Below are 13,605 nucleotides of genomic sequence, written 5' to 3' on the forward strand. Positions count from 1 at the left end.
TCTCGCTCTTCTACTCCCTCGCCCACACCGCCTTCGACTCTCACACTCCTCCATTTCACTCTCTCTCTCTCTATCTCACCCACTAACTTTATATTTTAATTTCCAAAATCTATGCATCCCCCTATTCACATTCCTACGACTGCTTCCTCCCACCACTTCTGGTTTTATTCATGCTGAACATCAACTGGCTCTTCGCTTATCTCTCACTCCCCCACTGCCCCTTTTTTCTCCTTCCGTTTCTTTTCCACATCCAACGGAAAATTCTCTCACCCATTATATCTTCAGTGGGAGCCAACTAAGTGTGGTGGCAGTGAACTGGGAACCACAAGACATTCCTGATCCAAACAGCACTCAGTCACCAGCGTTCATGTCTCCTGACGGTGGCCCTTGCCAAACACACACTTCACTTATGGGCTGCATTCGGCCTCACCACGTTGCAGTTGGTCCCCTGAATGTTTATCTGTTTCAAATTGATAGTGTCAGGGAAAAATGTAATGTGCGCATCTCAACTACCATTTTTGTACTTGTGTTACTTTCAAAGCATTATCCATCAAGGGGGTAATGAAACCCCCCTTCCCTAGCCATGATCTAGTGGCCAGCAGAACACCACCCCCTCCCCTCCGCCTCACATCACTGTTACTGTGCCCTTGAATACATGTTTAAAAAAGTAGGAAATAAATTGAGTGTTACCTCAAAACTGTCCAGAGCCCCCTGCTTGCCCCCCATGGGCAATAAAGACATTAGTCTTTTTCGATTGTATTATCTTTTTTCTTCAACTTTTTTTAACACAGTGAACTTTTGCTACCCTGTTTTCTTGGATCATGTTCTCCTCTCCATCCCAGAGTCTTCACCTTCTGGTTTCCCAGACATATTGGCATGCCTCTGTGGTGCAGTCCCAACACAGCCCAATGATGAATCATGTTGCTGCAAGCATGCAAGAGCTCAGTTTTATGATATATACTGCAATTCATAAAACTGTTTTCCTAAGCAGGAAAGCACGGTGCAGGAGAGGACACAAAGTATTTCAGTTTAAGTTTGAAAACAGCAAAAGTGTACTACAACTACTATAAAACTACATATGATTTGACTTTAAGTTGTTCATACAAGTTTAAGCGAACCACCAAACTCAATGAATCACAGTATACAGGAATATCTAGCATAGTGTTTGGAGAATAATTGTTTTTAAAGCTGTTCTCTTGCCCTCACACCAACGTAATGTTGGTGGTGCCATGTGGCCTAAAATAGCTGAGATGGTTTGGGATTTTTGAATTGTGTGCTTTGTGGTAGCTTCATATGATATACAATTCATTCTGAGACTGGGGATTAGGTATTCTTGTTTTAAGTCAACTGATGCATGTTTTTGATAAAATATAAAATAATAAATCTTACATGCTATTTGTCATGGCCTTAAAATGACACTTTTCAGTCATTTACATGGATAGACAAGGATTTCGGTTTGAGAAGTACTTTTAGGTTCTTTTTCCACAATTATTATCAGACATGAACAACTTGTACTTAACAATGTTTTTCCAGTTAGTACATGTGAGTTGTATTACAGACATAAAGCCAAATCGTCATGACTTGTCTTTGTTATAGGTAGCTGTGGAAACAGCACTCATTTCATCCTGAAGCCTTCAACAGTCACAGATTCTTGAACCATTTTAAACACAGTTGAAGTTGCTCATCAGAGTAGTGAAGAAACGTTATGAATACTTGTTCATCACTGCCATCTAGTGGCTGAAACAGACTCATGCAGCAAGTTAGAGCTTGCTTAGTAAAATAGAAAAACATGGCTAAAGATAAAAAAAACAATTAACAAGTAGAAACTTTGAATCCAACGTTTTAATACACATTACACTTTTTGAAAAGGTCATGTGATCACACAGATATAAGGTATTGCCGTTAGTACATTGTGTCTTTCTTGCGTTATCATGCACTATTCCATGTCCAAGTCGTCAATATCCACGATGATCTCTCTCTTGAACCAGGTTAACGAAGAGGGCACAAAGGGGTCATACGTCCAGCGAGGATACACTCTCTTGTACAAATTCATCAGGAGAGTGTCTTGCGAGCGCATTTGATTATCAAATACACACTTCATGTGACCATGTGTTCCTGAAAAGATAAAACATGACAGTTAGAATTGTTAAACTTATAACAGACATTGCTTCAACTGAAAAGTACTTTTTTTTTTTGTTATGTTCTCACCCAAAGCCTCTTTGATGTGGCCTCTCCTTCCCCACTTTGTCCGCAGCTCAACTGGCTTGAACCACATTATATCCTCTGTAACAGAAAAAAAGAATTCACCATGAAGCTTCCAGCCACAGGGAAGTCAATCAGAAGCTATATTTTGTAGTAAGAATAAAAGTATCCAAATGTCATCTTACCCCTGTTGAATAACATGTAACGGACCGTAGCTGAGCGCTTGTTTATTTTGAACGGGTGTCCGCTCAGTACAATCCTCTTCAGCGTTACACGCTGAGGGTCACAGCTGAGGAGGCTGCCTGTAGCCACCAAGTCCTGGATGCCTGAAAAGACACAAAAACACCAGAATAGATTATCTAAATGGTAAAAATCAGGACTAACAGACCACACATGTTATCTACTTATTATATAACTATACTTATAAATGTTCATCTCACCATCATTCTTCTGTTTGAAGAGCAGGACTCCCGCGGGGTTGAAGGTAATGGGAGCGTACACCGACACCACGGTGGGGGCATCTGGCCTGAGGAAGCGCTCCATCTTATGCTTGTCAGCTAGAGAAGAGCAGAGCCCAGTTTAACACTAAATAACTCATTACTGTAGATGAATATGTTTTTGTCCACCTGCTTCTACATTATTCTGCTCATAAAGTTTTGAATAACAGAAACAGCTAATTTCACAATGCTTTGGAACTACAAATAATTAAGACAACATGTTGCCATGTAACTGGATATATGCTTTTTTTGGATACGTGTATCACTAAGTTTCTATAATACCAAAATCACGTTCATTATCTCCAGCTGGCTCTAGTACATGTATTAAATAAAATGTTTAAGCCCAGTCAATAGTAATAGATTGAAGCCTATATTACATCAGTAATTCTGGTGGGAGCAGAACCTTTACATGTAGTAGTCAGTTATTTGCTACTTGATTTGTATAGCTTTCAGTTGTTTTAATTAATGTATTGTTTCTATCATCAAGAGGAGATTAAAGTTGTAATAGTTTGCTCGATTAATAGGTGTTCTACCTGAAGTGTGCTGGGAGAAGATAGGAGAAGCCCTGAACCTCCGAAATCCACAGTGGAACACCAGCTCCTCTTTAGATTTGATGGGCTCTGTGTTGCTGGGGTGTCTCCTCACCAAGAGGTGCATCACCGACATCTGTGCATAGAAGGTCATAAAAGTCAATTACAATAAAATTGAACTGCAACAGTGACTTTGGCTCACATGGACAGATATTAACTCGGACGTAAAAGGTTTTTTGGATGTCAAAACAGTGGATCGAACCTTCTGTTCGTGGGGCAAGAGAGACACCATTATCAGAGGTTTGCCTGACTGCACACTCTCCATCACAGAAGAGGGGACATCAAGGATGTGCAGCGTAACATACCAGCCCACCTGAAACAGAAGAGGAAGAGTCAGTGAAGCCACAAGTCTAAGATTGACAAATGAAGACAGCCATCCTTTTTTTTTTTACCATGGCTCCCTCTTCCTCTGCGGCGGCCTCAGCCAGTATGCGGTGGCGAGTGCGCTCAAAGCTCTTAAACTGGAAGATGCGTGAGTAGTTGAGGGGCAAGTTCTCCATGGTGTCCCAGGGTGAGGAGCGGAAACTTTTCAGGCCCCTATAGCGCTGGAACCTAGGAAGAGGACGGCAAAAAGTAAATGCTATCAAATGTGTAGTTTTCATACACACATAAATTCACAACGTTTCCATATGTATATGTAGTCTTTAATAATAGAAGCAGAACCGACCTGATTCGAGCTGGCATGTCAAGTGGCGTGTCCACCTCATCAGGAAACATTTCATTGGACCGAGCTTCACGGTAGCGTTTAAGGCCTTCTTCCTCTGCCGCCACATCAATGTGCTCATCATATCGCTCATCTACTCCTGTTCGCTCTTCGGCGCACACCTCTTCCTCCTCCTCATCCTCCTCCTCCTCTTCTTCTTCTGAACCTGGATCCTGAGCAGAGAGAATAAAGTACAATTAGCTTCAATATGCAATATCTTCCCTGTCCCCTAAATGTGACTATTGCCATAATGTAAAAGTAGCTTTGTGACATTGTGAGACACACTGTAGTTTCTGGTTTTAAAAGGATCACACTAAACTAAAACAATCCTGTCGCATCCTGTCTGACTCTCGTCATAACCCCTTGTATTTTGGTGGAGGCAGACATCTCATAGTTATACTGGATATATCTAATAACCTGGAAAGAAATAATAATAATAATAATTTGGATCACCAGATAACAACAGGCAAGATTTATCTTTGAGACATAACCTCACATAAGTTCATTTTTAAATTCTCTTGCACATACAGTACTTAATCGAGTCGAGAGTCGAGACATATTGGAACTTGTTTCTTTGCTATTCTATTGCTGTTCTGCATATTTAATTGTTTTGTTACACTCCCATTACAAAGCTATTTTTATACATACACCATTTTTTTTCCTAATTCATCAAGGCAGCTTTTCGCTTCCCCATTTTGTCTAAAATTGCAGCCTCGATATTATCTGAACAATGGCCAGACGTACATGTTGGAACACAAGTTCACTCAAAGAGATTCTAAGTATAGAAATTGTATTACAGCCAAACATAAACAAGACTGACTCGGTCGCAATATGAGCACAGTTTTGTGTGTATGTGTGAATGTGATAAGGAGTAGGCAAAGTATAGGAACCCCTGGTTTGTATATATTTAAATGTTGCGTTGTTCCCAATGTGCCTTCAATGGAGTGTCTTCACTATATCTAGTCATTCATTCTTACAATATGTAAAATTCAACTTCCGTGAGCATTACCTTTGTATAAGGAAATGAATCATCAAAAACGACATTCTTTAAAGTCCTTCCTCAACTTGTAGATTACAGGCAGAGCCAGACACATGGGGGGGGAAACACCCAGCAATGATAATAATCATTATCATTTGAAGTACCCTTTTCCCTATTGTTACGCTTTCCTAAATACGTATTCCTGTGCGTTGAAATTGACCTCAAACACATGCTAATAACAATCACAGATCGTAATAAACCCATTGGATAAGGAGAGTTTCCCCCGACGTCTTTTCAAGCAGAGCTGGAAATAAATAAATGGTCGTCCCCTCCCTCCGTCCAGACGGGAAGTTCTGTTCACAAGACAGGAAGACAGGAGGCTTCTCTCGGGACTCCTGCTACAAACACTATTGTTGTATAGCCTGGCACTGCAGGCCAGAGACAGACACTGAGAAAACAAACAGTGCCTCTCAGTGAGGAGGTGCGTAGACGGCAGGTCACGCATGCACCGAGCCCCGGAACCACTGCCACTGACTCAGAGCTCTTCCTCGGATCACTGTCCTCATCATCCTCCATTACATCACACTGTGACTGCAACTGCACAGTTGCTATGACAACTAGAAGCAGCTAAAAACCCTTGTGCTGAAACTGTTTATTGATAATACATTTGATGAATTAACAATTTCGTCAATTAGGTTATATTTTTCATAAATGTTATATTATTGTTTAAACGCTTGTGTATGGAGATCGTTGAAGTGTGGATGTAGCCTCAGAAATGGATCATGGATCTCTTCAACTAATTTCTCCTGTGTCTCAGGTAAATGCTTAAAAAAAGACTTTGAATGTTTACCTGAGAAACATTGTCCTCATCCTCCATGGCCTCGTCCAACATGTCGTCATCATCGTCGTCCTCTTCACTGCTCTCTTCGTCTATCTCTCCATTACTCTCCTCCTCTTCATCAACAATCCAGGAGGCCTGGTAGTCTGATGTTCCTTTAGGGACCTTCATCACACGCTTGCTCTTCCTGGCCTCTAAAAAGTGAAAACAATTTAATCCTGTTTATTGGAGTTTCATTGTATAAAGCAATTTCTTTTTTATTCTCCACTTTTAATCAAGGAGGGCATTTCAGTACACGTCATTTCTGGTAGCCAGAAATTATTTAAAGTTGTCAAGTCGTGGAAAGGTGAACTCTACCATCAGCATAATTTGGTGCTAGTCGCATTACAACAACAATTGTGATTGCTCTAACAGCAACAATGTGTACATTCTGTTTGCGCACCTTCAGCTTCCAGGAGCTCTGAGTCTGTTGGCCAGGTCTGCTCTCCTTCCATGGGGTCCACCTCAGCCTCCGCCTGCAGACTCTCCCTGCAGGAGGGGTCCGCTTTCATGAGCACCCTCACTGGGGCCTCCTCCTCGCCTCCATCCTGTAGGAAACACAGATGACTGAGGTAAACTGGAAATGTAAAGATTAAACTAATTGACCATTACAAAGTGTTAAAAGTTATGCATTTAAAACATACCAAACCATTTAACAGATTTTTTACGAACAACATTCAGGTTTACATTTAGAATTTTTCAGCTGCTCTTTAAATTCATTAACAATTTGAAAATATGACACCTTGCTTAGTGTTATAATCGATAACATGACTGCGGTAATTGTTTTCAAGGTTACGTTATTGCTGCATGGTAAGAAAGTTAAAAGTGCCCATTTTTGTGCACTCCATTTGTATGCAAAAAAAACAAAATGTTTTGTGGCTCACATGGTATTTATTGTTATTTGTCTAGGAGTGTAGTAACAAAATCTTAGTCAACAATCCCTCCCCTACACGTCAACCAGCTGTCACTGGCAGGGATCTGCACATTATCTCTAAATGAACTCAAATCACCCACAGTGCACTGAGTGCACTCTACCTGGTAGCCCTAAATTAATTATAATCAAACATAAAAAGCTAAATTGCAGCAATTTGAATTATTTTTAAACATATTATTTACGAAGTAAATGATAACAACTGACTCGGAGCCATCAAGGCCGCACCTGCCTATTCTCCTGATTTCCAAAAATAGGAAAGGAATACGGTTGCAGTTACATAATTTAGACAAACAAATTAGTCTAATAGACCAAACTAATGAAATATGACAATTTTGATATGCTCCCACATATAATGGATATAAAACACATTTTCCTTGAAAGCAACACCAACAACGGTCATTTTTCTAGTGCATGTTGACCAATAAATGAACCAACCCAATAGAAGGTTTCAGCTCTAGCTGTTTGATTTCTCTTCACCTACCTGCATGTCAAAGTCTCCTTCCTTGCCAGGCTTTGCAGGTCTGGTTGCTGTTAAGATGAGGGGAAGAGGGTCTGATGGAGCATCAATCTGACTGATCTGAAAGTCTCCATATCCAGTGATGTGCACCAGTCTGTTAACTTGTAGAGGACAACCACGGACGTACCCAGAGACACAGAGTGTGCCCAGGCCAGTGGGTCCACCACCTGTCCCCTCAGCAGGGCTGTTTGCCGTAAAAGACACTTTCTGAGCCAAAAGATGGGCACGTCTGGAGCGGAAACCGAGCTTTCTCTGTCTCTGAGTGCCCAGGTGTCTGAGAAGTAGAGTGCCATCCTGCTCCGAATCCAAAGGGTAGATACGCTCATCAGGGAAACGGATCTCTGTGATTTTCGACAGAGCTCTCTTGGACTCAACCTTTTTCTTCACAGGAAGTTCAGACACACCCTGACACACCAGTGCTACATGGGGCAAATATAGGAACAGAGAGGAAAACTTAGAAAATGTACACCATAAAAAGCTGAAATAATGCATATAATGGGCTGCAACAAAAGTCTATACAAGTGTCAATAAAAGAGTCTAAAAACTTCCAGCAGTGTGTTCAGATTTATACCCACCATGACTAGGAAGGCCCTGGGCAAAGAGGCAGGAGAGACAGTATTCTCCATAGTTGTCCCAACCTTCATCAGAGTCCAGTACAAATACAAGGCTATCTGCAATCTTTGCCACATCCAGCAGAGAGTGTATGTCAGCTGTCCAACAAAAAACATTAGAGAAGCTTCAGAATGGAACAACAATGACCAAAACAAAAGACAAACTCGTAAATGAAAGGCCTATGCATGATACAATAGGCGCGTTCACACCGGAGTACTTTTACCCGTACTTTTCCCGTTTAGTTCCGTTAGTGCCTGGAATTTTGCGTTCACACCAAAAAGAGTACTCTCCTGGGGAGAAAAAAGTACCAATTTCGATTGGCTGGGCGAATTGCAAACCACGCCCCGTAAAACTCTGAAAAGTTTTGTGAAGCCGCCATTGTATTTGCTGGCATTAGCATTATTAGCATTAGCCCCGCGCACCAAAGGGGAGAGAATAACTTATGGCAACACAAAAAAAAACATGGGAGCGGTGGAGTGATGAGGAGGTGTCGGTGTTCTGGCGATTTACTCGGAAGGCTTCAGTAGAAGCTGCTGGGAGTCCCAGCAGCTTCTACTGAAGCCAGTTCCCAACTCCGGGGACTTCCGGCCGGGAACTTCGGGTGGCAGTATACGCCGTGACGTGGTTTGCGGCCCAAACCCAAAGCAGAAGAAGAAGTGACGTCAGCGGCTTCATTTGCGTAATCTTCCCTCAGGGAACTTATTCCGGTGTGAACGTGATCTGTACTAAGTGCCCTGGGGGTACCAAGTGCTGGGCACTAAGTACGGCAAAGTACTTGGTGTGAAAGCGGCTAATCTTTAAACACTTGTCTTAATTTGCTCGTTAAATATAGATTTACATTAACAGTGTATACATCGTATCATCCAAAATGCTGGACTGTGCTTTTGTCGAACTGTTTTTTCTTTTGTCTATGTTGTTTTGAAAAAAAAACGAATCACAACATTAATCAAAATAAAAGGTTGCAAGTTGCATCACTGTGGTCTGCAACACTGTTAATGCATAAATTAACTGCTTTTAAACTCGTAACACATTGCACTTTCGTTCTTTGTAATCAGCTTTTCCATATCACTTGATACTGACCCGTGCTGATGCTTAGAAAGTTGAACCTTTGCTTAAAACGAGGCAGAAGTATCCCAAAACTGTCAGTGACTCCACTGATGCACCGCTCCTGAAGTCCGACACCCCCAGCCCCCTCCCCACGTAGCAGTTTGGTAACAGTCCCAGCATCGATTCCACCATGGAGGGAAACCACGGCAACCAGGTGAGGAGGACCGTCCCTTGTGCCTAGACGGCGCTTTTCTGTTAGGACCTAAAAAGACATGAGCGGTGAAACTGTGCTGCAACAATTAGGAATTTAAAAGAAGACTTTTCTTTATTTGAAATAAAAGATTACCATGTCTTTCTTATTCTTGCGTAGCTGGTTGGCTTTGTTCCTTCTGTCCATCCTCTTATGCTCCTTCCTCTGTTTTTTAGTAAGGGCCGTCACTGATACTCTACCTGAAAGACAGAAGGATTTATTACTGTGAGGATATGACTGGTGTGGATGTTTTATTGAGCAAAACACAAATCGCAAATAAAAGGCCTCAACTCCTCATAACATATATTGAAGGTTGATTTAAAATTTGGCAAACTGCAAAAAATTACTTTTTGCTTTTGTGCTCTGCTATCTAGGACATCAATATGTGAAACTATTTAATCTCGTAAACTACTATTGACATTCCAAGTGGGTGTCCTTTGAGGAAAACCTTTAATGTAACTATAAGCTGTTGCTGGAGATATGTGAATAGTGCAAACAAGATATTGACATGACTTTCTATCGGCTGTTGAGATTATGATACACGTTTCCAATATCTTAGCTGCTGAACGGGCGATATATCAATAGCACCCGTCTAGTTTGGAGCCCTGCAGCAAAGACTGGCTAGACTTTTTTTCTTCAATTCTAAGTAATATTTATTTAATGCATATGTTTAAGCTTGGGCTGTGCAATTAATCGTATTTTAATCGCAATTACGATTTTTGCCTGCCACAATTACGAAAACAACATAATCGTAAAAAACAATTATTTTGCTTTGCTTGTTTGTGACCGTGCACTGCAACATATTGGATCTAATTTATTTTAGTCTAATTTATTTGTATTTATCATATTTACATATGTTTAGTAGCTTGTTGAAGTGCGCTCCAAAATATTTGTTGATCTTGTTTATTGGTATTTATTATTTTGATATTATTTATTTAAATGTAAATGTATAATTTAATTTATTTTTGTATTGGTTTTTCAGTTGAATTATACATTCAGGGTAATCAACAGTTAAAAAGATACTGTTCAAATTATTATTTGTATTTGTTTTAAAGTTCAATAAATTGATGTTTTCAAAGTCAATGAATAAACGTATTTAATAATCGTGATATCAATTATTGACCAAAATAATCGTGATTATGATTTTTGCCATAATTGCACAGCCCTAGTTTAAGCCATACTTTGATTTGTCATTGTGCTATGTTGTTGGGAACTAAACAATATTCTGACAATTTGAGTTGTCCCACCTACTGTGGTTCAATTATATCTGACATACTCTCTGTTCAATTGGATCCTCTGTACTTAAATACATAAAATAATAATGTCCATGTTCCTCTTTACAGCGTGTAACTCAAACCCCTATATGTCAAAAATCCTTAACTATGCCTTTGAGCATAGCTATAGCTTTGAAATAGCGTATCATCAAACATTGTGTATGTTGATGTAGGCCAGGGCTATTCAATTGGCGGCCCGCGGGCCAAATCCGGCCCCGGGGTGATATTTACTGGCCCTTTGAGTATAATGTTAAAAAGTAATCAATTTTTTTTTTTTAAGATCTTTTTTTTTTTTTTTTTTTGTGCCATAGTGCCTTTATTCCAGAGAGGGTGTTACATTGAGAGATAGAGGGGTAGACAATGCCTGAAAACTTCGACGGGCTCGGGTTTCGAACCCACCTACTATACTGTAGTGACAACTCCTGTCATTGATTGCATCTCTGCGTGAATGATTAGATCATTTCACCTAAATGAAATCAAATGAAACATGTAGGCCTACTGAGTTCTGAACTTGCCATTTAGATCTATAAAGGCCTTGGGGCTATGTTGTTTGATTGAATTAAACACAATATATGCACTCCACTATGCTGTTGTAGTATTTACTGTATCTGAAGCTCTTAAATATGATTGCTCATATTTTAAGCCATCTTTTTCCCGGCCCCTTGCTTTGGATCATTTATCAACCGGCCCCCATTCCAAACTAATTGAATAGCCCTGATGTAGGCTGTCAGATTCACATACACATGATAGCTACCCAATTTTCTGGATGGCATTGTATATATAGTCTAAAATTAAATGATGTGATGATAAAAATAAAAGAATGTTATCTTACTAATACTTGCTTTTACTCTCCCTAATGTAAATCACAAATATATGAACAATAACATTTTTATTGAGCTTTATCGATGCCTAAGAGTTATTAGAGCAGACCTTAGAGACATCTCGTTTTATAACATGTAATTCATTATGTTATGATCCTGTTAACTTGCGTGCTCTGTTTTCTAAAGATGATCATGGTGGGTCGCTTGCCATGTATGGTGGGCAGTTTCTACTTCAATAAAAAAAAAACGCATGTCTGGGAGCTCTGATTGGTTGCCCCATGCTTTATAAGGTCACGGGTCATTTGGAGAAAGATGTACGCAGATTAGTTAGCAACGTCAAGCGGGACGCGAGAAACGGTGGGTTTTTAACTCGATTTCTTACAAAGAAATGTTGACGAACTTCTCCTCATATGACGCCGCCTATAAAATGCGCAAGAAGACTCAACACGTGTCCTTGCAGAGTCGTGGGCACAGTCACAAGCAAACAGCGTCTGATAAGTAACACTTTGTAACGGAACACAGCTTACCTTTGTTTTCTCTCTCAATTTCACCTTTCGTCCGGTGCTTGCCATGTTTGTGGCCTTTATTTTTCTGTTTCAATACGCCGGGTCTGTGCCCCTGTTGTTTTTCCTCATTCGCAGCCATTTTCACCATGTGCGAGAGTAGGAGTACTTCCGCACTGACGCAATGGCGTCATCACAGAGGCGTGACTTCAGGCTTTCCGGAGAGATTCTTCTTCAAAATAAAAGCTTAGGTCATGATCATGTGAACATTATGTCATTCTCCACATCAATTTGCATTAATAAATACTACAATATTACTGTATCAAATGCTTAACATGTAGCAAGTAAAACGGAAACCTTAAGCACTTTATTTCTAAAGTACATTAGTAGTAGGCTACTAAAACTCAAGAAAGATACATTTAGATAGATAGATAGATTAGGTACTTTATTGATCCCAAATTGGGACATTATTTGGGATTTGCAGCAAGAGAAGATTACAAATAATGTAAACTTTTTTTCTGCTTAAATCATTCTATACAAATGTGAGTACTGATGATCACAAATGGGGCTATATGCGGCTTGAGCTCAGGACCACCTCTCAAAAGACGTATACATCCTCTCTTTCGTCCTCTGATATTCAAACCTTGTTCTCATTGCTGTAATGATTTTGCTTAGTTTACTAGTTTGCTAGTCTCCAATGTTCATGCACTTCCCCACATAGTAGCCCACACCGATGCCCATTGTTCATGTGCAAGGACTCGTTCATCGCTTAAATAAACATAATTTTGCCCTAAAATTAAGAGGTCAGTGCTTTTTTTTTATTAACAGATTTATAAAATTGGTAGCCAACCTATTGCTTTGCATTTAAAGCCTTATATGGACAGTCTTATCTGCTTTAGAATATGGAGTTCAATCAGGCTATTATGGGCTCAAAACAGCCAAATGAGTGTTCCCTCTGGATCTTCCCTCCTCGTGGAGAAGCTCCAAGTTGTGCAACACACATACAGCACCAGTCACATGTGGCATCCAAAAGCCCTCTAACAGCCAACTTGCGAAGAACTTTGCCATGAGCTGGCTTTCTAAACAGGCAAGTTATTGTACAAGCTGAGTTACCATGATAGTGATGGTCAAAGAGAGAGAGAGAGAGGGTTTGAACTTGAGGAGGCTACAGGGGTTTTCTGTTACAGCATGCTCTAACCCACAAATTGCAGAGAAAGAATCAGTAAACAATAGCTGACTATCAGGTATGGCCTGAATAGAAAAAGTGCTTCTCTTGGACTGCTCATACATAATTATTTAAGCATGATGTAGTATACACATCCAGTCACATGGCAATATAAAGAAGACGTGCCAATTGTTGTAAATGTTTCTGAAATTAAAAACAATTTGATATACATTACATAATTAATTGCCTAGTTTGAAATGACTTGGTGTATCTGGTTCAAATCCTCAAGTTAAACAAGGTGGAGGGCCTTGAGATGCACTTTTTGGCCTTTCAAAAACAAGCTTACTGCTGAGGGTCCACAGGGCACAGCACATAACACACCAGAGAGCAACTCAGTATAGCCAACAGCAGAATATTTGCATTTTAGATAATTCCCTTATGGTGACTATACAAATATAAACCTGTGCATGTTTGTATGTGTTTTGAATTGTGATGGGCCCAGGACGGCTGACAGCAAATGGGGCTTATGGGCTTTTTTGCTGAGGTATAGTAGCCTGGAAAAACTGATATCTACTGCCAATCTTATTAACTGCCAGTGAGTATAACCATACAGGGAGAACATTTTACGTCTTGA

General features: G+C 40.2%; 1 protein-coding gene across 1 annotated transcript; it reads right to left on the bottom strand.

Annotated features, from left to right (window-relative positions):
- Window positions 1-1,824: 1,824 nt before the first annotated feature.
- Window positions 1,825-11,970, bottom strand: tsr1 (TSR1 ribosome maturation factor). The gene is made up of 15 exons (XM_034113134.1): window positions 11,831-11,970; window positions 9,305-9,408; window positions 8,992-9,220; window positions 7,875-8,009; window positions 7,264-7,718; window positions 6,252-6,396; window positions 5,822-6,003; window positions 3,957-4,165; window positions 3,682-3,841; window positions 3,492-3,602; window positions 3,233-3,365; window positions 2,643-2,759; window positions 2,388-2,528; window positions 2,209-2,283; window positions 1,825-2,115 (listed from the first exon to the last, which is right to left on the bottom strand). Exons 1-15 carry the CDS (start codon window positions 11,955-11,957, stop codon window positions 1,937-1,939), a joined length of 2,502 nt encoding a protein of 833 aa, XP_033969025.1. The 5' UTR covers window positions 11,958-11,970; the 3' UTR covers window positions 1,825-1,936.
- Between the last annotated feature and the right edge of the window lie 1,635 nt (window positions 11,971-13,605).

Source organism: Trematomus bernacchii, unplaced genomic scaffold (assembly GCF_902827165.1).
Source record: "Trematomus bernacchii unplaced genomic scaffold, fTreBer1.1, whole genome shotgun sequence".
Classification (NCBI taxonomy): Eukaryota; Metazoa; Chordata; class Actinopteri; order Perciformes; family Nototheniidae; genus Trematomus; species Trematomus bernacchii.

Bases quoted from the DNA above. Each gene is read 5' to 3' on its own strand.
- tsr1 (XM_034113134.1), bottom strand. From the start codon at position 11,957: ATGGTGAAAATGGCTGCGAATGAGGAAAAACAACAGGGGCACAGACCC. The intron at 8,010-8,991 runs GTCAGTATCAAG...TTTGTTGGACAG, and splicing joins CTTTCTAAGCATCAGCACGG to CTGACATACACTCTCTGCTG. The intron at 3,603-3,681 runs GTAAAAAAAAAA...CTTCTGTTTCAG, and splicing joins CAGAGGAAGAGGGAGCCATG to GTGGGCTGGTATGTTACGCT.